The sequence below is a fragment of the Cyclopterus lumpus genome, chromosome 23 (assembly GCF_009769545.1).
Source record: "Cyclopterus lumpus isolate fCycLum1 chromosome 23, fCycLum1.pri, whole genome shotgun sequence".
NCBI lineage: Eukaryota > Metazoa > Chordata > Actinopteri > Perciformes > Cyclopteridae > Cyclopterus > Cyclopterus lumpus.
This window is the reverse complement of record NC_046988.1, coordinates 10983035-11010168: the sequence shown is the minus strand read 5'-3', so window position 1 is coordinate 11010168 and position 27134 is coordinate 10983035. Positions and strand designations below refer to the sequence as shown.

The 27134-nt window shown below is 41.9% G+C and overlaps 3 protein-coding genes across 6 annotated transcripts; 2 read left to right on the top strand and 1 right to left on the bottom strand.

Annotated features, from left to right (window-relative positions):
- Positions 1–1665: 1665 nt before the first annotated feature.
- On the bottom strand, positions 1666–5029 carry fgf6b (fibroblast growth factor 6b). Its single transcript, XM_034526256.1, has 3 exons — positions 4687–5029; positions 3970–4073; positions 1666–1870 (listed from the first exon to the last, which is right to left on the bottom strand). Exons 1-3 carry the CDS (start codon positions 5027–5029, stop codon positions 1694–1696), a joined length of 624 nt encoding a protein of 207 aa, XP_034382147.1. The 3' UTR covers positions 1666–1693.
- Positions 5030–16602: 11573 nt separating this feature from the next.
- rad51ap1 (RAD51 associated protein 1) lies at positions 16603–19576 on the top strand. 2 transcript variants are annotated; one of them, XM_034526798.1, is made up of 10 exons: positions 16603–16809; positions 16911–16942; positions 17042–17088; positions 17442–17577; positions 17965–18071; positions 18157–18243; positions 18372–18497; positions 18576–18740; positions 18866–19006; positions 19105–19576. In XM_034526798.1, exons 2-10 carry the CDS (start codon positions 16926–16928, stop codon positions 19227–19229), a joined length of 951 nt encoding a protein of 316 aa, XP_034382689.1. In that variant the 5' UTR covers positions 16603–16809; positions 16911–16925; the 3' UTR covers positions 19230–19576. The 2 variants fall into 2 exon arrangements, with proteins under 2 accessions (XP_034382689.1, XP_034382688.1); XM_034526797.1 differs by having other exon boundaries at positions 16603–16942.
- Positions 19577–20848: 1272 nt separating this feature from the next.
- Positions 20849–27130, top strand: prdm4 (PR domain containing 4). 3 transcript variants are annotated; one of them, XM_034526590.1, is made up of 12 exons: positions 20849–20936; positions 21266–21332; positions 21479–21594; positions 21731–21919; positions 22109–22867; positions 23143–23292; positions 23556–23674; positions 23756–23841; positions 23993–24120; positions 24231–24794; positions 25119–25287; positions 25492–27130. In XM_034526590.1, exons 3-12 carry the CDS (start codon positions 21480–21482, stop codon positions 25880–25882), a joined length of 2670 nt encoding a protein of 889 aa, XP_034382481.1. In that variant the 5' UTR covers positions 20849–20936; positions 21266–21332; position 21479; the 3' UTR covers positions 25883–27130. The 3 variants fall into 3 exon arrangements, with proteins under 3 accessions (XP_034382481.1, XP_034382480.1, XP_034382482.1); XM_034526589.1 differs by having other exon boundaries at positions 20867–20936; positions 21250–21332; positions 25492–27095; XM_034526591.1 differs by having other exon boundaries at positions 20881–20936; positions 21230–21332; positions 25492–27095.
- The last annotated feature ends 4 nt before the right edge of the window (positions 27131–27134 follow it).

Genomic DNA, 27134 nt, shown 5'->3' with positions numbered 1-27134 from the left:
GGGGCGGCTTCCTCGCATTCGTCTTCCCTGGATTTAAATAGTCCGGCTACCTCTCTCAACACAGGAAGGGACGGAGGCGGCGAGATTTAGGTTTTCTGGTTAACAGCTGCAGAAACGACGCGGGTAGACGCTACTTTGAATACTTCTCGAGAGGTTAAGTTCATCCTCGTGGTAGTAGCCTCGAGTGTATGAAGCATGGTACATCGTCAGCTTTGTAAACAATCTGCCACCACGCATGGTAGCCGTCATGAATACGGCCTTTTGGATACGTTTTACCCCTCGAATTAATCAAAACGTCCTAAAAACCAACACAGCGTGCATCCAGTCCATCAGCTGCACTGTCCTTCGGGGTGAAACATGATGGGCTCATCCATAATTGCCTTTAAAACTCTCTGCCCCCAGCTCCCGACACCTCACTGCCACTGCAGTGCTGCTGCAGAGCACACAGAGAGGGAGGGAGGGGGGGGGCACGCACCTGCTCCACCAAACACACACAGATCCATTCAAAAAGGGGACACACGTGGGAACGATTCCTACCGAAACATTCAGGCGCCATCGTCGACGGCTAACTGTGCAACCTGAACTCTTTTCAGCCTCGTTCGGGGCGACTGCGACCAAAGCAGCGTTTAAAAAAAACTCCTGAATTCTTCTCTTTTACATTTGCAACTATTTACATCGGTTTTCATTGGTTTCATGGACACTGGACATCGTTTTTCAACAGCGGGCGAAAGCTCTGCGGTTAAAAAAACAAACAAAAAAACAATAAATACAGCAACCTGTCTCCGTTGAGACAACGTGGAGGTACGTTTCTACTGTCGATCCTTCTGCAAAACCAGGTCCAAAAAAAGAAAAAGTCCTCCATGCTCAGACGGATCAGGATCCCACCCTGTTTATTAGCTGGCGATGCCACACAGTCAAACGTATGGCCTCGTTCCACCGTCCATGGCTGACCGCTCTCTGGTCTCAACCACAGATTGTATATTACTTAATCGATCTAATTACGGAAAATAAAATAAACCAGAGATAGTCCAGCCCCCTGCCCCCCCACCCCTCTGAGGCCCTCTCCGGAGTGTCAGCCCTATTTCTGACTCCAGCAGGTGTCTCTTACATGCAAGTTTAAGGGGGCCACAAGTGGGAACACCAAGGCACCTTTCATTTCGTGCAGCAAAAGGTAGTGCATTTAAGTTTCCCCCACTGCAGGACATTGATAATCGAGCAGGGGAACCATCGAGCGCTCAAAAAGGTTTGAAAATAAATCATAAACTTAAGCAGATATTTGAGCAGAAGTCCATGCATTCCATAATCTAGCAGAGTGGTTCTTTGAGGTAATAAAAAGTATTCATTTCACACTTTTAAAAGCACAGGATATAGCTCATCCTCCATCTCGAAAAAGGAAGTGACACGTCGTTCAGTTACAGCAAGCACCAAGGTAAAGTGAGACAGGCAAAGGCTTCCACTCTCCCCGTCCATAAAAACAACAAGCAGCACAGTACATATAGAAAGATAGCTATCCAAATATACATATATATGTATATATATACACATATATCCATATATATATATATATAAACAGAATAAATATTTGTGTTTTCCTTCGCAGTCCATCGGTGTGTTTATCATGATGATGTGTTTCTATATTACCTGGAAGAACATCCACATGTGCAAATTACTGAGTTATTGCCAGTTTCTTCTCTCATAGCCGCGGGAGGAAATGTGTGACGGTCATGGCGGTGGAGGCCTTGTCGCCTCTCTTCGCTCGGCCGTGCTTGCTGAGGGCGACGTAGAAGCCCTTGTAAACAAAAGACTCATAGGCGTTGTAGTTATTGGGCAGCAAAGTCTCCTTGAACTTGCACTCGTCCACGAAGACTCTCTAAAAATGCCAGAGATAGAGAGAGAGAGCGAGAGCGAGAGAGAGAGAGAGAGAGAGAGAGAGAGAGAGAGAGAGAGAGAGAGGGTGGATAAATCTTACGGCAGACGCAGGATGAACATCACAACGTATGCACGGTTTCAACGTGACCTTTTTCTTTGGCAAATATTGTGCCTAGAAAGCCAAAGATCCCGAGCCTCCTGCTTTTACTCTCATATCTCAGGGAATAAATCCCAAATAAATCATGAGAACCATCTCAAAAAATCTAAGTCAAAGGAGAAATGCAACAATCAAATGCTAAACAATATGTATGTATGTATGTATGTATGTATGTATGTATGTATGTATGTATGTATGTATGTATGTATGTATGTATGTATACACACACAGCATTAGGAAAGGGGCACATTATAGAATATAAGTACAGTTGTATATTCTTTATTACAATATAATGGCTATAGGGCAGAGTATAGTTAGATTTTTTATTTTATACCAGTTTCAATACCAACTTTAAAATAATAACACCTCAAAGTAAGACACTGCGTTTCTACAAACCCCCTTTAAAAAATGAAACTCAACTTATCAAATGTTAAATATTGATTAAACACACTTAAACAACCGGAATAGAAATACAACATTTTGGTACTATCAATACTCAACGCCAAAAAGATCTTGAGGTTTGAGGACCAGAGCTACGTAAAGTTATTGTATCTTTCATTGTAAAATAAAAAAATTTACCAGAATTTCACGATTTATTTGACTTCCCGCTCTAAGAGCAACACATTGTTCTCTATTAATAAAAGATAAATAAACACCAGCTCATTACAAATCAACAGCACACACTATGAAATACTAGAAGTGCTGTATTTAGAAGACTCTACTTCAATAATCTGTTCACGGTGTTTTATAGTGATTACGGTGATTTTTTAACATGTATGAAAAGACCCACTGCATGTGGGGTTAGGGTTAATATACATATACTGCATATATGTGAATATCACATAAAAAAAGCATTTTAATCATGAAATTATGAATTATTGTTTGACTATTGGCAGACTTATGTTCACCAATGGGGTACGTTTAGTATCTGCTGTGATGAACTTGAGGAGCAAATAAATAAATATATATATATTAAAAAGTACAGATTCCAGTACTCAAGTAAAGTACTTAAGAACAATTTAAAATGCACTTTACTTGATTATCTCCAGTTTGTGCTACTTTATACTTTCTCAAGAGGGAAATATGTAAACGTTTACTTCATGACATGTATGTTATTTTACATTAAAACATCTGATTAGTTTATAGACTATGATGCATTCAAAATCAAACTACACAAATGTCGATAATACTTTTATTGAAGTACAATATGAAGTGCTGTACTTTTACTTTTATATTGTGGTATTGTTACTTTTACTCAGAAAGTTACTATAAGTACATGTACTCAATCAAGTGTACTTAGGTACAATTTTGAGGTACTTTACTTGAGTTATTTTCAATGTGTGCTACTGTATACCTAATCATATATATAATCAGTCTTACACCTTTACATTATTCTTACAATTTGAGGTATGTTGCACAGTGAGATTAATAATACAAAAAGTAATCAACAAATAAATGAGGATGTATTACTGGAGGTAAATATAAGACTTCTTATAAGAATTCTTCTTCCGGGGGTAAAGTCACGAGCCAGCCGGCAGAATAAGAAAGCAATTAAACATTAAAATGTGATTTTTTTGGGGGTTGTTGTTAAATTGGCCAATCTGCACAGTGAGTACATTTGGCACTATTGTGATGCTAATACATTGGTACTTTTACACAAGTAAAACAATGTGAATGCAAGACCATTACTTGTAACATTTTCACGCTTTAGTATTATTCAATAAAACTGCCCCCCCCCCCCCTCCCCTCTGACAGATCCCGACACAGAAACCCTCCTATCATCAGAGCATATTAATAACACAACAGTGCCCATAAACCCACGGCCTCATCTTCATGAACTCATCTTACACTGAGAGAGTGAGAGTGTGCGTGCGTGCGTGTGTGTGTGTGTGTGTGTGTGTGTGTGTGTGTGTGTGTGGCGAGAGAGTGGCGCACAGACGTACCGTTCCGTATAACCTTCCCCTGCTGTTCATTGCGACAAACAGCTCACTGCTCACCCCGAACATGCTGATCACTCCTCGGTCCACGGTGGAGATCTCTATCAGACCTAAACGGAGACACAACGTGAGGGGAAGCAAAGACAGTGTCACGCTGCGTGGACACACACACACACACACACGCACACACACACACACTGGAGGAAACCGGCCTATGCAGCAGCAGCAGCAGCAGCGATGGGTGTAACCTTGCAGGTGCATTGCGACTGGGTGATGCATCCCTCTCGGCCCAATTAGCCCCCTTTTTTGGAGCATGTCCCCCCACGTGCAGCTTATTAAACAGCATGAAGAGTGCCGCGTGCTGAGTGGGCTCCCGTGTGCGTGTGCTGCTGCAGCGGGGACGCGGGGGTAAAAATAAGTTGGCGTCTAAACTGGGTCCAAGCATTCATGTCATTTTTTTGGCTTGGGGGGATATTTCGCACTGCACTGGATGTCGGGGCTCGGCACACTGTGCTTTTCGGGAACTTTCAACCATCCTTATTAAATATCATGCAATCAAGACAGGTGACCCGCTTTAACTTTTTGGATTTTTTTTTTTTGTGTGCCTTTTTTTTTTTTTTTTTTTTGCGCATAGGGTTATACGCACACACTCTTTTTATTCTTCTCCCCCCCCACCCCCCCCACCCCCCCACCCCTTCCAGTGCTTTGCCGGATGCAACTCACTGTATTGGTTCTCATTGTGTGCACCGCTTATCCTGCCGTCCGGGAGCACCTGCAGGTGAAACCCAATGCCCACGTTGCAGTACAGTCGCCGCACTCTTTTGATGCCCTGCAAATAGTCACTCTCCCAGTTCAGCTCCGATTTCCCCCCAGTTATACCCAGATAGGATCGGGAGAAGAGCGTCTCCCACTTCTTTTCCATTAAAGTCGCATTAGTCCTGCTCGGAATCGGATAAGATGAAACGATCCCCCAGAGAGAAGTCCACAGCACAAGAACTGCTGGCAGCGTCCAGTGCGTCCTGGCCCCGCTGGACATGCTGGAGAGGCACCTTTGCGCAACGGCCATCCAGTGTACCTTTGGGGCACGTGGTCAAAGTTACCTTCCCTGTGAATGCAACTCTTCTTATGTGTTGTCTTTTGGCATGGTGGTGGTAAAGGCTTGTGTTGGGATCAAGGCAGATCAGGGCCCCATAGCCCGAGATCTGAGCAGCAGGAGAGGGACGGAGCGCGTCGGAGCTTGAATTGGTGCCGTTGGCGATGATCATCTTTCGCCGCTCCGCGCCTCCGTACAGGCAATGCGCTGGTCGTGGAAGGGACACCACTCACCGCAAAGCCAGCTCACCTAGCCAACGACTCTCACATCCTAAAATGACATCACTGTGACTTCACCGATGTGACTCCCCCATCAAAAGTAGGAGATGGGAGGAGGAGGAGGAGGAGAGAGAGAGTTACAGGAGCCCAGCAGCAGCACTTCTGATAGGAATGATGGGGGGTGCTGCACCTTCACACCAGCGTCAAATAAGCCATAGGGAATAAAACGAAGCGTTTCCTGTGGTGCCTTTCAAAATAAAACCCGTATCAGTGTGGCCGTGTTCCAACTCTAGCACAAGCGCTCCAAAAGAGTCCCTGCATCACCTCGGCTCCCAAAACTACCAAACCTAATTACACGATACACATTGAAGGAGAAACCTAAATAAATGCTTCAATACAAAAGCAGGAGCAGTTATCAAATGGTTTAATGAGTATGAAAATTATGTGAATTACATGCTATGGCCTCCACAATTTACATCAAGGTTTAATTTGTCATTAACCAGAACATTTTAAAGAAAAAATAGCTGAAAAGTCAATTGAAAGAAACACGTATAGCCAAATATTTATGTAATCGAGCAAAAATGACAGAACATTGCAGGTTCTAGCTTCTCAAATGTGAGGATTTGATGCTTTTTGCTGTTTAATCAAATTGGAAAATTAATCTCTTTGAAATTTTGACTTTTGGGAGCAAAAAAACAAGACATTTGAAGACTTTAGGAATGTGGACATTTAATTTAATTTGTTTGACTCTTTGCAGACAATAATACAAATAATAATTACATACTGTTGATGAAAAGCATTGCTAGTTGCAGCCTTATGTATAGATAAGGACCTATATTGTATTCAAGATGGGGATGAGCCTTCATTTGGTCAGTAAAGATTTTCATATGAAAATGTATGTATAAGATAGATTGGTCTATGAATTAGCATCAAATATTTTAATATTTTCCCAGAGTGCTTTTATTTTGAAGGTAATTTAACCTACTCTCTGTTTTCCTGTGGCTAATTGTGGCTGACCTGATGTAGCTCTTCCTCACATGGGAGACCTGCAGGAGGGGAGGGTGTGTGTGTGCGTGTGTGCGCGTGTGTGTGTGTGTGTGTGTGACTTTCCTTGGGGTTGAGCAATCATGGGATGGATGGATACTGTGTCCAGAGCCCAAATCGGGAGGGTGGTCATATGTCCTGGCAGCCTGCTGCCTTATTTAGAAGGAAGGTGTAAAAACAGTTACAGCCAGTCACAGGAGAGCAAATGGCAATGTATGACACTTCCTTAGCTGTTTGTTCAGGAAGTTGACACAACCAGATATTTTGCCTGGTCAGATTGTGCGTTATTATTGTAAGTAACACACAGTAACAGAATAATATAACCTGCGTAAATCAAATGCTTGGCGTTACTTTGAGTTCAGTGGGTCATGAAGTGGTCAAGAAAAGGTGTAAAAGACGCGCAGTTGAGGCTCAAAATGAAGCAAAAATCACAATTGTACAGAATAATGTGTCTAAAATGTGGATACATCTAAATGAATCTAAGCTGAGTGCACCATGTTCAGCCTCCTTTACCTTCCTGCTTGCATCCCTTCCCGCAGGGTGGTGGTAGGAGATGAAGGCTCGGGGGAATTCCCAACGCGTCACAGAACACGAGGCTCTTGGGCCCCGAGGTACTGCCAGGGAGCCTAAAGCCCACCTTAGCAACCAGAGAGGCCTTGTTGCTGATAAACAGCAGGGGCAAGACAACCAATAATGGAAAACAACAAACAAACAAACATTAATCCTACAATAGGGAGATATGTTAATAGCAAAATGCTGACATAAATGTATATATACACATGTTGACATGACATTTTAAATGGGGTACATGTTTTATTGTACTTAAAGATTTTCTGTATGTTGTCAACGCTACTGCATGTAATATTTAATATATAAAGAATGTATATGTGTGAAGTTAAAGAGACTAATAGGACTTCTTAGTCCCAGAGGACGTAATGATTTGCTGTGTAAGCACATGACGATGCAGTGCAAGGTAACCTGAATAGACAAAACCACCGGATTATTGACAGAGTGTGACTTCAATCAATGGAGAGTGGCCTCCGTTAATGAGACGTGCTGAGCTCTGGAGATTAATTCAGCTAATACTGTTAATTCAGCAAATTAATTTCTTTATGAATTGTTTGGTCTATAATAAATAAAAAGTTTGACCAGCAATCCAAAACCTAAATATATTCAGTTGTGAAGATTAAAGAAAAGGCAAAAATGCTCACATTTTAGAAGCTGAAAACATCATATGCATCACATGTCTGCTTAAAAAATAACGTTAAAGGGTACACGAGCAATCAAGTATTGCACTCCCATAAAGTTGGGCACGTAATAAAACAATAGTCAAATTTAAGCAGAAGAGGTCAAAGACTGGATCCTACATTTCCCATAATGCAATAGTGTCTTCTTCTGCCTCCTAACTGCTCACTCCTTTTAAACTCCACCCGTTTGTAAAGCTCCCTTTAAACGACAATCCAAATAGTTACAGATTAGTTTTTTCTATTGATCATAATATCGATTAATCAACCAACGGTTTCAGCTTTAGGCTGGAGCGAGAAAAGAGCCGAGCTATGAAGACCGGACAACCCCGACAACGGAGTCACGCGTCGTGGAGTTAGATGGAAACTTGCACACATAACATAACACAGAAAATTGATTTTGCCTATATGGACTCGCCTTGACTGAATCTATTAGAGCGAAAGTAGAAGAGCAGAAACTAGAGTCTCAAGCCAGAGAAAAGTGTCTGCGGTCTACTATCGTCAGGTCAGCTGTCTATGTTGCAAGTATAGGATCATTTTAGTACGCACACACACACACACACACACACACCGATCAGAAAATAGCCTTACAAACAGCTTTTGTGCATATTACCAAAGTGTTAGTAACTGGATACAGGAGGATGCAAAGCTCTTCCAATTACTGTTTTATTAACGTGGGGTTTAAAAGACAGGATTGAAACAACAGCTGGGGAGACCCGGAGATGGAGGGTGGGGGGTGGGGGGGGGGGGGGATTTCCCTGGAATGACATAGACGGCATAGACTTGCAATAATACTCAGTCCAACTGTGTATGTATGTACAGGCGACACAACCAAGGCTGCACAGGCCTTCACATAAAGATTACAGGAGAAGAATTCACATTATTCACCAATATTTACACCTACGAGCACACAAGACAGACGCAAACAAAAGCTGCAACAGAGCTTTACATAATCGATTATAAACAATTGTATTTCATTGGATCCAATGGAGCGGGGGCTTGTAAAATAGTAACGGCACCACCACCCTGAAAAGACCTCCGATTTTTTGCTGAACAAGCTGATGTATAATTCAACGGCCCAAAGCTGCAGCGCTCTGTTCCTATGTGCTTGCTTTGTAAATTCGGGACACGGTGGAGAAGCAGAGGTTGAAATATGTGAGCTCTGTTCCGCTTCCTTTCCTTATTATTGTGTCAAGCTTCGAGCTGCACAGAGGAGACAAAGAGCAGCCTGTCAGAAGTTCCCAGTAAAAATATCTTTTCAAGGGCATCGCGTGTGCACCTTGCAGAGGAAGATGTGCCTGCGTGCTGCTAAATTGGGCGTAGAGTGACTAAGGGGAAAAGAAGCAAGTCAGAGGTGACTTTTACGCAGGTTTACGAATGCCAAGCAATGACGCAGCAATTTTTATGCTTACGTCGGTAAGATAGGATGCATGTTGTCAAACAAAAAGACCCATCTATCGGTAGGGAGGAAATAAAGAACCACACTACCTGGAAATGACCAAACAGTTACTGAACGGTTGCAAACACACGGTAAAGAAACAACGACATGCAACGTATCACCGAGACTTGGAACAATGATTGGTGAATTAATCTTTCGTCAAATGACAGAAAATTAATCTGCATCTGCTTTTTAATCACCAGTTGAGCAAGACATGCAGAAAACTTATGTCAGAAATGGTAGTAAATTAAATATACATTGTTCTAGGCCATTTTGGACATCTTAGTATTTCCTTTTTGCACTGTTGGCATTTTTTTAGACCAAGCTATGATTGACGAATTGAGGAAATCAATAATATCTTGATGATGAAACAAATCTTTAGTTCCAGCCCTATTTTGCTGGACCAAAAACATATAATAAAAACAAATATATATATATATATATATATATATATATATATATATATATATATATATAAATAATAATTTCCTTTCAATCAACCCTTTTTGGTTCCAAAGCCTAACACAACGTAAAGAGCTCGCAAATCAAAATGTTATTATTTCGCAGCTGAGAGTGAAAGCGCTAGGAAGCCATGCGGTCCGTATGATCATGGCCATCGATCCCCATTTAAGCTCAGTAATCACATTGCATCCCGAGAGAGCTGAAAGACGTGAAAACGTCTGTTTAACAGGATATGATCAAACGGTTTCGTGACACGGTGTTAGCCTGAAGTGTGCGAGCTCAGTAGGGTTGTCGATTCACAAAACCCTTGGTCCCAAAAACTGGTCGCAGCACGTTTTACAAAAGCAGATTTAAGGCCCATGGATTCAGGCTCCATGAAGACCATTAGTGTAACGACACCTGCCAACGAACCCATTATGTCAAATTAATTTCTGAAAACTGAAGTATTAGACTCATATATTTAAAGGAACAGTCATCCTGAAGGCAATGAAGCAATTTTCCATGCTGATGCCTTTTTTTCTTCTTCTCTCCACTGTACCAAATGTGAGATCTGGGAACATTGAGGCTGAGGTTTGGCCAGTGTCACATGCTCGCCGTAACCAACTGCTCCTTCGAGGCAAAGTCTGGCAACCCTACTTGAGGCCACAGGGAAAGCTCTGTTTACGTGGCCGAAAAGTCGGACAGTTTGGTTTATGGCTGTAGGAAGAGATAGAGATCAGAGGAGGTGTCAGCTGCTGAGTCGGCAGCCGAGTCCCCCTGGCTCCTCTTCCCTCTCTCCCAGGAACCCAACACCGAGCCAGGCCACCAGGACCGAGCAGGAGAATGCGAGGAATTCTCTCAACACATTTGCTCGCCGCTTTGCACGTTCTCACCCCTATGGGTTGTAAAGAGTGCCGCCGGCACCCGAGGATGCGACCACCTTGCTCCATAATGACGCCGGGCGAGAGGCGGCAATGAGCGGAGGATCAAGGCAATTTGGCTGGACGGGTTGGAGAGCGTCAGGAATGGCATACTGCTGAGAGAGTGAGTCATCCTGCACTGAGCTGCTGTCATTCGGCCAGCACAACAAAGATCAGATCATTTATTTTTGTCACGGCCCATGCAGGATGAAATCTAAACCCGCAAGGAGTCGATCAAAGGTTCTGACTGTCCTGGAGAGCAACAAATACGCAATCGTGTTCAAGAACGATCCGGAAGAATCAGTGGCAAGGTGTGCTTTACCCAGAACGGTTTCCTTCTAGCTCAGTTTGAGCTTCTGTGAAACAAAAAACAAGAAAATCCCAATAATAATGAATTTAACAGATTCATGTTTATCATGTCTTTGTACCAAAAGTCCAACATGTTCATCCACTAGCACCATTAATGCAACACTCCCAGAAGCAGGTCACTAGAGGCAAAACAGGGGTGGTAATAACTCTCTGACTGGGTCAAAAGGCAAGTAGGCAGTTCTCAAAAGATGAGCAGGTACAGGCCATTTTTACATCAGACATTTTTGACCTGTCGTAGTAGGAAAAGAACAGGTGTAAATAATAAAAGAATTCCATTTAGCTTCTTCAGTTTCAGGGTCCACTGAATCAACAAGGAGCCAAAAATTACTTGGCAATTAAAAATAGGGAGCAACGAAATTAAAGTTTAGGCTATCATTGGAGACTCATTTACGCCGATTCAAATGTTACTATAACAGGAATGATATATATTCAACACAAATCAAAACACATTACACAATTCTAATCCACTAAACTTTGAATCGAAGAATAGAGATTCGACCTGTTTACCAGATGAAAACATTGTATTTAGCTATTTGTTTTACATGTATGTTTATTTATAGTACATCAGACACCATATAATTGTCTTGCCATCATTATATGGTGTCTCGTGTACTTAAAAACAATGTGTGTTGGCGAAGGGCTGTGTGACACACGTTTTAATTTTGAATGATAATCAGAATGACCAAATAATTTAACAAAAAGTCCAGGTTGTACAACAAACAATGCTCCTGCTGCACTCTCACACGTGGACATCGCCCTCTGGTGTCAAACAGATGTTAAGACACCCTCGTGCCTGTGTGACTGACGATAACTCACTGCATTGCAGCACTGGCATGTGGTTTGACTGGGATCAATGTCCCTTCACTCTGAATACAACGTGTGAGAAGTGCAGCTTTTTGTAAAGGGAGTTACACGTGTTTCCAAAACCACATTAGCGTCACCTGATGTGATGGCCAGCTAAACATAGTAGAGAAAACGGTGTCATCCCCCTGCATTGCAGGTGGTTTGTATCGGGGGAATATCAAAATAAAATAACCTCAAGGCCTCATTTGATTGCTAATGGACTAAGCCAGACCTGTAGACCACCATGAGTTTCTTCAGGTATGTTTGGAGCACTTCCTGATTTTACAGTGACAAGTTGTGACCACACTGACAAAGAGTACTACATGAGTTGCTATAAAGCAAGTGAACCGAGAGCATGCTGCCCGTCAAAATAATGCAGAGAATTGCTGCTTATCAAAAATGGCCGTGTGTTTTGTGCATGGTGTACTTTGAGGAAAATGCACAAGAGAGAATCTGATACAGCGGATCTCTCAACAAACTGGGCCACTGGTGAGCACAGTGCGTCCCAGCATAAGTCGCCTGGGTCTCATGTGCTTGTGTCCTTTTGCCAGTGATCTCCAGCGTGAAAAGGTCGTCCTAATGAGACTGCTCCTTGTGTGCCCTTCAAGTGCCGCGCTGGAGGCGCAGGAAACAATGCTGCGTTACAGAGGCTATTTTAAAATAGTGTCACTGTAAAACTGGCCGCGTTGAATTATTGCCGGCCCTTTGATGCTGTTTATATCCCGTCCGTCTTGTCAACACATGTAATCGTGCTACAGAGTCCCAATTTCCTCAGAGAAACACAAGCAGGAACGTTTTATCATGATGAGTCAGCACATGGGCATTCATAAACATCACAAGGTTTTTTTATTTATTGGCTTTGCGCTACTCTTGCACAGTAAATGCACTTCTGTGTTACTCAAGACCAGCAGTTTGCCACACGGTTCCCGAGATAAATCTAAGAAGTCACAATTGGAAAGTTGTTTTTATTTATTTATTAAGAAAAAGCATCAACATTGATGTTGCAGAAGAGGAGATATATTGTCTTTTTTATTCCATGCATTCTTCCTGTCAAATCCTGGCGTCTTGATTACCCACAATGCAACTCTCCACTGATTGTTTGGTCAGGGATTTGGGTGTGGGTGAGAGCTACAAAAGGCCTTCTGTCACATAATTGCAGTATAGACCTTGATGTGTAAAATTATAATAAGAAAGAAAATTAACTTGAATCACAGTCCGTATTACTGTGTGTTTTTTTGCCGTGTGTTCCATAAATGCACTCGTCAACCTAAGTTTGTGCAGTCACAAGCCCACACAAAAATCTCTTTGCGATTGTTCCTCTCCGGTCTCTCATCTCCCCTTTGCAATTAGCTTTGTGGCTGCCGCGTTGTGTACTCCCAAAAAAAGGAAAGTCAGCGAAAGCATGCACTTAAGAAGACATGGGTCTTGAAAAACAAACTCCGGAAGCCACTGATGGACAGATCTGTCTGCCCACTCTGGTTCGCTGGCTAAAGCCGTGGCCGCTGTGGCTGTGCTGTGGTCGCCACCGGTCCCTGCCTGAAGACATGAGACCATTTCTAGGTTACAATAACAGCATCACACTGACACTGCAATGCCGCCGGATATCCGAATAAACTCAGGAACTCAGGAACTCAGGAGCTCAGGAACTCAAATCTAGTCACATTTAGTTTGAGGCTTGTAAATAACTGGTACGGAACTCAAATTAATTTCCTTATTGACGGAGCATTTTGTCGTCCCCGGAGAGCTAAAAATACCGCAGCATAATCACAGGGTTAATGAGAATGGAACAAATCACCTCTTTTTGGAGTTTTTTTTTTTTAACGACATTTACCTCGCAAAAAAAATTCATGCAAAACACGCCAATCTGTTTTGCGTCTCAACTAAAATGTCCCGCTACTAAAGAACCGGTCTATTTTTGCTCTTCATGGAATGTAAATAACAACACGGCAGTCTCCACCTGCGGAACAACCATACAAGGACAGCGGCGCTGAACTGAGAGAGCCCCACACAAACTACCACTCTGTACATAATGATGGCATTCACATCAGTGGTTGAGGGGGAAAACTGCCTCCTGACCACTTCCAACTAACAAGCTCAAATTAAGACCACTGATGACCTCACGACTGCCAAATAGGCCAGTAAATCCAGCTGGATGTCCAATTCCAAAATAGTCTGGTAATACCGCCCGCTGGTGCCACGGATACAAATCACAGTTATGGGTTTGGAAACACAACAGGTGCATACAATGTAATATTTTGATTGGACAATACTAACCCACTTGAATGACATATATCTAAATATTATGTATGTACTGTAAGACATAAACCAAATTATTTATATATCATATATGTACACTCTTACCAATTGTCAACTCAACATTTGTTGATTGTCTATTATTGTATTTATGATATATAATCTTTTTATTGCAGTTTGTGTATTGTATATCCCTTACATTATAATACTAATACAAATAATAACCCTTGTTTATTTACCTTTCAATACCCAGTGATTATAAACAAAAAATTATAAAATCAACTGAAGTGGCAGAAAACATTATATGAAGCATTTAACCATTATGTTCAAGTCCATCATCATTGGCTATAGAAACAAGGTGAGGTTGAGGATGTGTGTTGTATTGCTTATTATATGATGATTTAAGGAAACTCACTCGTGAAATCCTAATTAGCAACCCAGATAAGAATAAAATTGTGAAACCCAATTTCTGGAATATAATCTAAAAGAAAGAGATTCTTCAATTAAAATGAAGAAAAATCTCCTCAGTAGAATTATGCTTAATAAGAAAATATTTTTTTAAAGGATGTTGCAAACATTTCAGTCACAAGAGAAATAAAAGTAGCTCATTGTTTTCCTAATCTGGTCATTTCAGGCATTCAAAGTGAATAATCTGTACACATGTATAAAAACTAAATGTACAATACCCACATTTGAACATTGCCTATCTAAATATAGTCATAAACTAGGAGTGTGTTACTACTTTTAGTTTAGTGGAACATATATTGCATGTTATACTTTTGGTTCTCCATGTGCCTTTGTTTGGGAACATATACTAAAAGAGAGGAGGCGGTGCAATTTGATCTCCAGTGACATAAATCTAAATGATTTCCCGTACCCAGTTAAAAAGAGATGTATATACATGGAGTATTGCCAAATAAATGAGATTGTCATCTTGTGTGTACCTTTAGTTTATGAATTCTCAGGTGGTTTTGGAGCACAACATAAACATCTATATGTGTGAATGGAAGCGTGATGTTGTGACCGCAGTGTTTGCATGACTGGATCTGATATTTTGGTCATGGCTGTGGGCAGCGCTGGAGGAGTTTAGGAATGTGTGACCACAGGGCCTTTTGGCCCCACGGCTGCATGTCTTCCTCCCTTGTCTGGGTCCGATGACACGGTCCATCACTGGACGTTTCAGTCCAGGTCCACTGTGTGACAAACCACAGCCGACAGCCACCCACTCACACACCGGAAAATGACAACCCTTTGGGACGGCTGCTGCTCTCTTAGACGGGCAGTAAAAGCGGAGCGATTACTCTTTTACTGCACTTCACAGGGAGCCAGGATTGCTTCCGCCCTGAGAGTGGGCGACTGGGTGGCTGTAGACATGTCATGTTCATGTCAATCAGCAGGTCAGAGTCTGTACCTCTATGATCTGAGATCCTGAAGTATCAGCCTCCTACTGCCATCTGCTGGATTGCTGGCTGAGCTCAGTCATGGGCATAAATAACACAGCGATGGCCTGCAGATGGAGAAACAGAAATGTCCACACAGAGTCAACACTTCATTGAGTTTAATAATCTTAAAGTCTGGTATTTTTAAAATATGCATGATAAGACAATGGGTAAATGTGACATGCAACCATTCTGTGTACATATTGAAGATAACAACAATGTTCACGTTAACATTAGAATACAGTTTGAGGTGTGTTTAAAATCTGCACCAAAAAAAAAGACCAGAATGATGTATTTCTATGTTTATAATATTTAATTTAAGTATATTTAGACAGTCGGTAGACAGTATCTGCAAGTACATCCTTAACAAACTAGTTTATCTGAAGTTTGAATAATGAATATGAATTCTTTCCTATAAAAAAAATATCCAAACATATTTTTAAATAAGTGATGTTTGTTTTTTCAGTCCCAACACACCTACGTGTTCACTCATGCAAACTTAACTTTGGCAGCCTGGTACTGCGGCTGTGGGATGAGAAACTACTTTAGACTCCCTTTGGCATGCACCTCTCCAAATGATAGAACATAAACTGTGCTCTCTGCTGGACACACTGTGTAAAGAAGACTAAACTGCCTACATTTGTCAGTTCCACTAAAATACAACAATATATAATTGGGGTTTTAATTGTTCTTTGCACAAAATAAACAATTGTGATTTTATAAGATACTATATATTGTATTGTATTTAAATTAAACTGTTGAGTTGCTTTAATTTATCAGTGCACAATAATTCCCAATGCTATTAGTGTCATCCTTCACTCTCACTTATAATAGTGTGAACGTTATCTGTAGTTATCTGTATGGGATTCCACGAACAGTTCCTCTATTTTAAGCTAGCGCTTAGCTGTTTACAGACACACAGCACAACAACATGCATGACATTATTAATATGCAATAACTGTTTGGACCCAATCTACCTACATATATTTATACTTCCGTATCTAGTGTCCAAAAACACAAATTACTGACCAGACTGAGCACCGTTTTTAAGGTTTAGGTTAGTCCAGTCCACTCCCCTAGCGAGCTAACGCCAAGGTATTTAAAAGAAGCACATTCGACACATTTTCTTTTTGCAGAAAGTTATCGTGGCCTTTAAATTATTTTCATGTTGATATTACTTTTTGTTGACAAAGTCAACTACCAGTAACTATTTTCTTCTTTAGTCTTATATTCTTTTTTGAAGAGCCACAAATAGATGGCACACTTTTTGCTATTAAACGAATCTGCTGCCGGTAGACGCATTTGCGTATACGTGAAACTCATCCGCAAAACGTCACTTCCGCTCGGTTCAGGCGGGATGGTTAAACGCGCTCCATCTGACAGTTTTGTAGCAAAAAAAACAACAGAACAAAACTTAAAATTAATTAATATAGATATCACAGTTTAACATGACAGTTAGCTGTTATGTAGTTGACACATCACGCGGCGAATAATCGGACGCAAGATTGCATTTGAAACGATTAAAGCTCGGTTAGCTTCTCCAGGTAACAAACATTAGCTTGTGATTATTTTTAGTTTTTAAAGCTGGTTAATTTACATAACAGCCGACCTTACGTTGATGTGGTTAATGTTAACCTGTTAAAAGCTCGTGACCGTAGAAATGGACCGACCACCAAGGTTTGTATACTACTTTTAAAACCCTGTTTGTGTTATTTTTTTACCTGATGTTGTTAATGTCTGTTGAATGCTAACACGTTGTTTAATGTTGACACGCAGGAAGACAAGGGTTGTGAATTACTCTGAAGCAAAAGCCTTTGACGATGGTGAGAAATTATTGCCTCTATCAATGCTACTTATATACCAGTATTATATACATTATATATGATTTTTTTTAAATGTATTTAAATATATATATATATATATACACTGTGTGTGTATGTATATGTATGTATGTATGTGTGTATATGTATGTATGTATGTGTGTATATATATGTATATATATATATATATATATATGTATATATATATATATATATATATATATATATATATATATATATATATATATATATATATAACATGGTGTTCAGGGTGTACACAAACAGTATAAACAAATTCAGTCTTCTCACACCACCAACATACTGTATCTCCATGTTCTGTCTTCATGTTGTGACAGATGATGATTTTGCCTGCGTGAAGGCTCCGCCCAGCAAAAGGCCCCGAGAAGATGTGAAACGGGAGCACAAGAAATCATCGAGCATGTCCGCCAATCAGGAGTCCAACTCTCAACCCGCAGCGAGCCAGAAGAGCAGGTACAGTAGTAGACAAGATAATATAACATAGTTTATAGACCACGTGAAAGTAATCAGAGTTGGTTGAATGTCTGCCGGCTTTCACACATATAAAGTTTCAATCGAGATTGGTCATGCAGTGGAAAACTTTGCTGCCAATAAACAACAAAGGAAAAAATATACAATACATAAAAAAGTTTATGTTCAACAAGGCAAAAGGTCACTTGAGGGAACTTGGATAGGTGTTTGTTTGGATTAAAGCCTCAGTTTGGCCTCTAGTACAAAAACAGTAGTGCGTCGTTATAAGATTTGTTTTTTATGTGTCATTCTTATATTTGTATGAATGTAAATTATTTGGTTGGTAACACTGCCTGATATTAATCATGGCTTGAAACTTGTTTTTCACAGAAGACCATTAGATGTGAAAGTGTACGAAAGAGATCTAGAAGCAGCTCTTACACTATCCTCGCTCAATAATGGAGGTGGGATAAAGGACCAGTCTTCAACCCATAAAGGTATGATTTTTGCTTTGAAAACATACTTTTTTTCCCTTCTATTTTTAAAGAGTTGTCAACTTCAATCAATGTGGCATTTCTCCAGATGTCCAGATTTGTGTTCCGGTAGATGAAAACACTGATCCAACCTCTTCACACCTGTCCAACTGCAGTGTGGATTTGACAGCTTTGGGTAAATTCCCTTTATTTTTGCTCACTGTACGTCTATTACCGCACATTTAATTTGTCTTCAATCTTGTATGATAAGAATACAATGGTATCAACATTTTCTGCAGCTGTTAATTAGTTTGTTTTCTTTAGGCCTGGATGAAATCACATCAGAAAAAGAGTCAACTTCCATTTCCAGACAAAGAAAAGCTGCCACTGAGGAGCCGAAGAACAGGCCTACGGATGAAGATGAAGACTACGAGCCCAAACTGACACCAGGTTGCCATTCTGTCATCCCTCCCTAAATATCTGGTTTCTGTTTAATTACTCTGTAAAATAACAATGACACTTTTCCAGATTCAGAAAGTGATGACGATTTCAGTGAACCAGCTGAGAGTGAAGATGAAGAATTCACAGTGAAGAAAGTCAGCAAAACAAAAAATGAGAAGACCAAACCGCCTCCGGCCTCTAAAGAAGAAAAACAACCATCGAAACCATCAAAGTCTAAATTGCAGGCAGCAGGTAGTTTCTTGAACGTCATCAAAAAATGTTTTTTTTTTTTTTTTTTTGGGGGACGCTGTTAATCCCTGTGTGTGTGTGTGTATAGAAATACATTGTAATTTAGTTTTGTTATTTTTTTCTCACAGCAGCTTCCACACCGGTGAGAAGTCCTCCAACGCCCAAACTTGCACCCAAAATACCTGCTTCATCGTCCTCAGTTTCCACATCAACGCCTGCATTACCTCTGAGCCCAATGGGGGCCAGAATACCCAAGTGGAACCCACCAGGTGAACACCAGCAGTGATATGTAACCTTTTAGAGACGTTAACAAGTACATTTCAGTTAATTGAAAGCTAATGTTACTTTTTTCTTTTTTCTCCCTTAGCTCAAGTTGGGAGAAGCCCCACTTCATTCGGTCCAGCGGTGAAGTCTCCAGGTCAGGGTCTGCGCCTCGGGCTGTCCCGTCTTGTTCGAGTCAAACCTCTTCACCCCGGTGTTTCGAGTCCCTGACCTGTGTGTGGATGTGTCCGTCTGTGTTGTCCTTTTAGCTTTATTTAAAAAGAAAAGAAAGATGTTTGTAAATATTCATTTCTATTTCCCATATAAAGCAACTCTGAGGATGTCATTTCCCATGATGCTCTCAGCATTGGGAACATAGGCCACGTGCACTGTGTGCTATTATTTCACCAAACATTGTTCACAGGCCATGGAGCCGGTGGCTGCAATTACTTCTCAATGTTAATCCTAATAACAGTACAGTGATGTTGTCCTTAGATTTCTCCCTTCTGTATATTGTGTGTTTGTATATTGTGTACATATATATATGAAATAAAATTTAAAACAAGTTTAATTTTGAATACTGTCTCCGGGAGATATTACATCCATTTTAAGATGACTATGCTGCCCTCAGTATATGTGCCGTGATACACCTTGGCAGTTAGACAAACTCCTTCCTGACATCACGACTCTGAAGACAGTTGTCCGTTGTCCACAGGTTTATTGACGTAAGAAACAGTAAAACTAAAACACAGAAAAGGCTAAATGAATACAAACAAAATGCTTTCTTTTCAACCTTACACATATACACAATGTAAATATACTTAATGTCATTAACTATGACTCATGGACTTTGTGCATAAAACTTCCCAAACTAAACATTGTCACAAAAATAATCATCTGCGATCATAAGTAACAATAAAACAAGTCAATACATACCAACGATGCCATCAAAAGGCATAAGATACAAGCAGACTCAAGTGGATTTTAAACTGAGCCATGCACTTCCATCACTTCCTGATTACAAGTCCCCTGACAAGTTACAAGACATTTCCTGTTTTAAAATAAAACGTCCTGTTTCAAAATAAAACAATATACTGATTTTACAATTGTAACAAAACAATGACCGTGGTCGTAGATGAGACAGTATTTGCAGATATGCTCCGACAAACTACATACATTTTTTTAATTTATTCAACAATTGTACATGTATAATTTCATAAAGTGCCAAAAAAAGACTGAAAAATATATTTAAATGCATTTAAACAAACATGCCAGGGGTGCCATACAACTGCCATTCGCTTGCCGCTGTCCTGACACCTGACTGACACCTGCACACAGACTTGCCACACGCTTGCCACTGTCAGTAATTCCACTCGCAAATCGCAAAACATGTGAAATGCAACAAATTATCGTGTTGCATTTCAATGCAGTTCCCTAACAATGTATCTATGCTGCATGCAATTATTGGATTTACAGTTAATATTATGGGATTTGGGGTATTTAAATGATCTGATGTATATGTGTTGTAATATTGTATAACATTATAAACATTATTTCGGCAGAATGATTTCGCTTTTTTTTAATTTACTGAAGAAATGACAAAAAAATGTCAATACACCATTTGTAACCAGATTTATCATAATGAATATGTGTATGCCTTTCATTCAATAGCGTCAGTTAGTCAGACAATAAATCCCTCCGTAAAAAGTGTAGGTAGTCTTTTGAAACAGTCCAAAACAGCACAAGATAACATTAATTCAAAACGGAAAAAATACTTTTATTTTGGCAGTTTCTTTTGTTGTTGGGTGAATCCGGCGAGTGGAGGACAGAAGAACTGACCTGTGATCAGCCACAGACGCCCCATTCTCACAGCACAAGCGCGCATGCGCGCAATTGGCAGTAAACCGTCATGGCCCCGTTCAGGGAGGTATTGTGCTGGTATGTTGTTGTTTTCAAGGCATCTTCCTTTTCACACAGTCAGTATTTTTTGTAACGAAGCGTCCTGTTCTGTCGTGACAGGTGTATCTTGTATTATTAACGTATTAACGCGTAATAATTCTCTGTTGTGACGATGCATTGAGGCGCAAGTTGCCCAGGCTAACGTTAACATTAGCTGTGACAACACTGGCAACACTTTCGCTTACTGGCTTTTTTAATTGCATGCTAACTGCTGTTTAAGCTATCTATCTATATATATATTATAATAATTGTGATTGGCATGTCTTTTACAGTTACGTTGTTTTCACGTCAGGTGTTTTGTTACCCAGGGAGAGACACGTGAAGGCACCATTCAGCAGTACACGGTTACGGACGGGCATCATCTGTTGAATTCAGGTAGCTAACTGTTAACTTAACGTGAAGCTAACGTAGCATGTGTACTACCTGTGTCTGAATACCAGTCCGAAACTTAAACAAGCAGCTAATTGTGTTGATGTCACTTGGCTTGCTGTCTCGTTGCTCCGTGTGGGGGTTGCCTTCAGGATGAACGACATGAACCTGAGTCCTGTGGGCATGGATCAGCTCAGTGTGCCCTCGGTGAGTGCCAGCCACCTGGGTCTGCCCACCTCTCCGACACACAACTCCATCCCCACTCCAGGTAAGGAAAGACACCGCCCGGCCTGGCCTGTTTGCTCGAGCTGTGCACAGTACAGTAGACACCAAGCATTACCCATTCAGCTCAATTTAATCTTTGGTTTATTTGTTCCTCTTGACTTTTTTTTTTTATGGCTCAGGCATGTCGGTGGCCATCCCCAGCCTGGGTCCCTCCCTGGGCTCCCTTCCCTCTGCCCTCTCGTTGATGCTCCCCATGGGTCCGCTGAGTGACAGAGGAGTGATGTGCGGCCTGCCAGAGAGGAACTACTCTTTGCCGCCGCCTCCATACCCCCACCTGGAGAGCAGCTACTTCCGACACATATTGCCCGGTGGGTTCTCTTTTTGTGTGAGATATACAACTCATCTGTCTGTGTTGAAAGGATCAAAGCAGTCAGCCAGATTCTTGGAATGTGGATGATTGCTTAAATGGTCTTTACTGAACATATTTAAGTTAATGAATTAACCATGCATGCTTACTTTTAGTGCTGATCATGTTCCCTCTTTCTTCCCTGCTGTAGGTATCCTGTCCTATCTGGCAGACCGTCCACCACCTCAATATATCCATCCCAGCAGCCTTAACATGGATGGGACCCTTTCGGTGTCCAGCAACAATCCCTCCGGTCTTGATCCCTACAGTGGCCCCGGAGGCCCACTGGAGCAGGGCCTGGTGCCCATGGACTCCAGACAGGTGAGTGGCCAGGGAGACCTCCACCAGACTGGTGCTCACGAGCTGGACTCTACAGGATTGGCCATGGCATCACGTGTCAGTAGCCCCATGACCCCGGACCGGATGGGTGAGGAACTGGCCACCATGGACGGAGTGGTGTCTGACACCCAACAGCAGCTCGGTGGCGGAAGGCGGCCTCAGTCGCATGAGGGATTAACTGGGGTGGACTCATCTGCTGGGGTGATGCCCCTCCATGGAACTCCTGTTCTCGAACTACCGGTGGTGATGGAGCAGGATCATATGGGGGGCCGAGTGGGGAACACTGTGGGGGGAGGAGCAGGAGGACTCGGGGAGCAGCTCCACTCAAATCGGGAGTTGAACTCAGGCGTTGTCAGTGTGGTGCTCACTGGCTCCATGGCCAGCCAGGGACAACTGGAGCCAGTGTTGCTTCATGTGCACTCTGGGATGGGACTGGAGGCAGTGAATGTGTCCCCCATCACTGCAGAGGTGTCGCTGGGGCCAGAAAACAACCTGGTGCTGGTCAACTCCACCTTGCAGCTCGAGGATTCTACCTCCAACAAGGAGAACATGGTCACTGCTTACACCATCTGTGAGTGTGTATTTGTAATTGTTCCTTCAGAGGGTTAAAAAAACTGGATCAATGGATTTGAAAATGGTGTTTTATAGATCTGACAAAGGTATTGGGAATCATATACAGCGAGGAAGCATTGTAAAATATTATTATTCCACTGAAATATATCATTTAAAAACAAGTCATATACTGTAATTGAAGTCACATGAGCACTATGTACATTAAGAAAGCACATGACATTGTAGTAAGTGACTCTCACCTGAAGCAACCTTTGTGGTTTTACTGTCTTCCAGGGTGCACTCTGTGTGAGTGCTCGTATACCTCAGACTGCCCAGAGCATGGCCCAGTCACCTTCATCCCTGACACCCCTATCCAAAGCCGGGCTCGCCTCTCTCTGCCACGTCAACTGTGCCTGCGCATCTCGGTAGCAGACGAACCGCTTGGTAGGAAGATAAACCCACTGCAGATTCCAAGATGGAATTTTAAAACGCATACATTCTTGCATTTAACGTAGAACCTCCTTAACATTGTGCTAAGTTTTGTATCTGAGTTCAAGTTCAACATAAAATCAATGTTGGAATGTATTATGCCTTTTTATATTCATTTACTTTACTCTTGTTCTAATTGTATATAGGTCAACAACATTTTTTTTGCAGACCATCAATTACTGTTTGTACTGACGAAATGTGCCTTTGCACATCTTTAGGAGTTTTTGCACGGGATGTCATTCCTCCAAGGACCTGCTTTGGGCCGATGGTGGGCCAGCACTGTAGCAACGTGGACCTCTCTGATTGGCCAGAAAAGGACACGCCACAAATATGGAAGGTCAGTGCAGTGATTTTTGTTGGACCGTGGGTTGTCACAGTCAGTCCCAAACCAGTAGATTAACCCATTCATCTATTTTAGATGTACCACAACAATGTGCTGGAATTCTACATTGTAACAACGGATGAGAATGAGTGCAACTGGATGATGTTTGTCCGCAAAGCAAGGTATGACACAGAGCTGGAGTAGGATAAACATGTGCACTTCAGTTTGCTCCTCCCAAATTGTCAGTGCATTATCGCTTTTGCCGTGTTATTTCAGTCTGGCCAACAGGTTAATAATAGTCCCTGTTCGCTGTGTTTATGTATGTGTGTTTAGAACCTGTGAGGAACCGAACCTGGTGGCGTACCCTGCCAACGGTAAATTGTTCTTCTGTACAACCACAGAGATCCACCCGGACCAGCAGCTGCTCTTCTATTACAGCAGAGACTACTGCAGGCTGATGGGTGAGCTGACCGATGATATTATAGTCTTGATATTTTAAAGAAGCCACACTGATCCACTTGTTATCCATTGATCAATGTTGACCATTCCACCATCTTTTATGTCTTCACAGGTGTTCCGCAGGTCTCCGAGGGCCAGATCTGCCGTTGTGGCAAAGAGTGCTCTTCTTTCTCTGAGCTCAAGTCTCATCTTGATAGCCATAACAGTAACCACAGCCATAACCAACCTCCACACAGCCACAGCCCATCTCAGCAGGACCACTCTCAGCAACAGCCACAGCAGCAGCAGCAGCAGCAGCAGCAGCAGCAAGAGCAACAACCACAGCAACAGCAACACACTCACCGGGAAGAGAAGCTGACTAATGGGACCTCAAGCTCCTCTTCTTCCCCATGGCCCTGCCACACCCACACTGCAGGACAAACAAACAGTGATAACAACAGCGGCCGGGCCGGCAGCCCTAGAAACTCTAATAATGTTACCTCCAGAGCAAAAGGTCAGGGTCATGCCCGGGAGAAGAAATTCAAATGCAGCATGTGTTCCCGTGCGTTTCTCACATCCACAAAGCTCAATGTGCACTTCATGGGGCACGTGGGGATGAAACCTCACAAGTGTGAATACTGCAGTAAGGCCTTCAGCGATCCCAGCAACCTCAGGATGCACCTCAAGATTCACACAGGTGTGTACCGGGATAAACAAAATGGAAATTGGTTTGATTTTTGGGAACAGCAGTCTTCTCAGCGGTCATAATTATAAACCCCCCTGTGTGCTCCCAACATGCCAAATATGAGAAGTCACATATAAAAACCTCATACACAGTTGAGTGTTATGTATTGATGAGTTTCCTAGAAAGATGAGTGAGTGCACCTCAAAAGAAAATAACAAATGACCATCTACTTCACAACCTTTTGAGTAGATCAATACAGTAAAGTGAAAAAGTGTATTGCCCTAAATGCCAAGCTTTTACAACCTCAGGAACTCTTTTTTTCCCCCCTTGCAACAGGTCAGAAGAACTACAGGTGCACAGTTTGCGAAAAGTTGTTTACCCAGAAATCCCATGTGGCATCACATATGCTCATCCATACTGGCGCAGAGAAGCTCAAGTGTGACCTCTGTGACCGAGCATTCATCAGGAAACATGACCTGAAACAACACATGTTCTCTCACACACAGTAAGTAACTCATTTATTGCTTTTTCGACAAAGCTGTAGAATTAAACAGTTTAGACCTGCTTGAAGATTGTGTTCAGCTTTGCGGCGATTGTAGTATTTGTTTGTTTTACTTTCTGTACTGTGGTGTTTCTTTTGTAAAAGAGCAAAAATGGCGGTTATATAATGCGCGCATTGTCTTCACACGTTTTTTTTATTCTACCACAGTGAGCGCCGCATACAGTGCCCGAAGTGCAACAAACACTTCCTCAAGACCAACCACCTGAAGAAGCACATGAACTCTCACGAGGGCCGAAGAGACTTTGTCTGTGAGAAATGCCACAAAGCTTTCCTCACCAAATACCACCTCACCCGCCACCTCAAGATATGCAAAGGTCCAAAGACGGAAAGAGCGTCTCGTAAGGAGCAGGAATTGGAGGATGAAGAGGAGGAGGAGGAGGAGGAGGAAGAAGAGGAAGAGGAAGAAGAAGAGGAGGAGGAGAATGATGATGGTCAGGGAAGAGGAGTAGAGAGACTTGTAGACTCAGCCAGCAACGAAGACTGTGGTGTAGATGTTGGAGGATATAACTCTGAAAAGTCCCCGTCACCCCCTCATTGACAACACTGTGCCTTTTGAGATGTCTTGTTTATTTATATGCTTTACTACAGTAATAAGGCTGTAGTAGTGCTCTACTTTTTGCCAATTATCAGATACATTGTCAAATTTAATTTGCAGCATCATACATTTCATCCATTCCATTATCTTGTCATGTCGATGTCATTCTGTCAGCCCCTCTCTACCCAGATCTCTTGATCCGTGAGGGTAGGAACATAGATGGACTGGTAAACCGAGAGCTTTGCCTTCCGACTCGGCTCCCTCGTCACTACAACGGTCCGGTGCAACGCCCGTATCTCTGCTGATGCCGCACCGATCCGCCTGTCCACCTCATGCTCCGTTTTACCCTCACTTGTGATGCGGACTAAAGTCCAGCCCTTCTCCAGGCGTTTTGTTCCAGAACCAGTGCTATGCGTGGAGGTTAGCCCAATGATACATCTAGTCGGTACCATTCCACCTCCCGCACCAGCTCTGGTTCCTTCTGTGCCAGAGAGGTTCCACGGGGCAGCAGCTCCATGTAGATTTTTTTTTTTGGGGGGGGGGCACTTTTGTGTGTCAAGGCCCGGCCTCGAAATGCTCGCGAGTGAGCTTCCCTCCCTGGTCTTGCAACGACAACACAAACCCTTCTACCACGTTATGGTGGTGATTCATTGGATTGCCTAGTCAATACTTTTTAATAGCCACATTTTACACCCAAGCATATCAGTGCTGGTGAAATCACTCTAATATTATAGACGACTCATAAAGATCTGACTATTTTTTTACAAAACTTTTCAAATCTTTTCATTCAACTCAGGCCTATGTAATATTGGTTGATGGGATTCATCAAGCTAACTTTCATTGTTAATCATGCTATTTCTTTTTTTTGTCTTCCTCAATAACATGGGATGAATGGTTGATATTAATTTGGAGTTGCACTGTCAATTAAATGTTTGATGCCATATTCTTGCCTTTTAGTCCAGATATGTAATTGCTAAATGGCCGTGGCCATTATTTATTTATTCAAACCAGGATTTAAAAAAAATGTAAATGTGTATTTCTGTGTCAATGGAACTGAGCCTCTTTGAAACAGGAATCTTGGCATTGTTGTGATCCTCCTCATTGTGTGAATGTTGACTTAAGGTTATAATTAAATTATTTATGTTGTAGCTTCATCCTATGTGTTGCAGAATGTTTTAATAAATGAACATGTACAGCTGCTTCATGTTGTCGACTGATGTACATGAGAGAGTTGTAAACATGGATCACCACATAA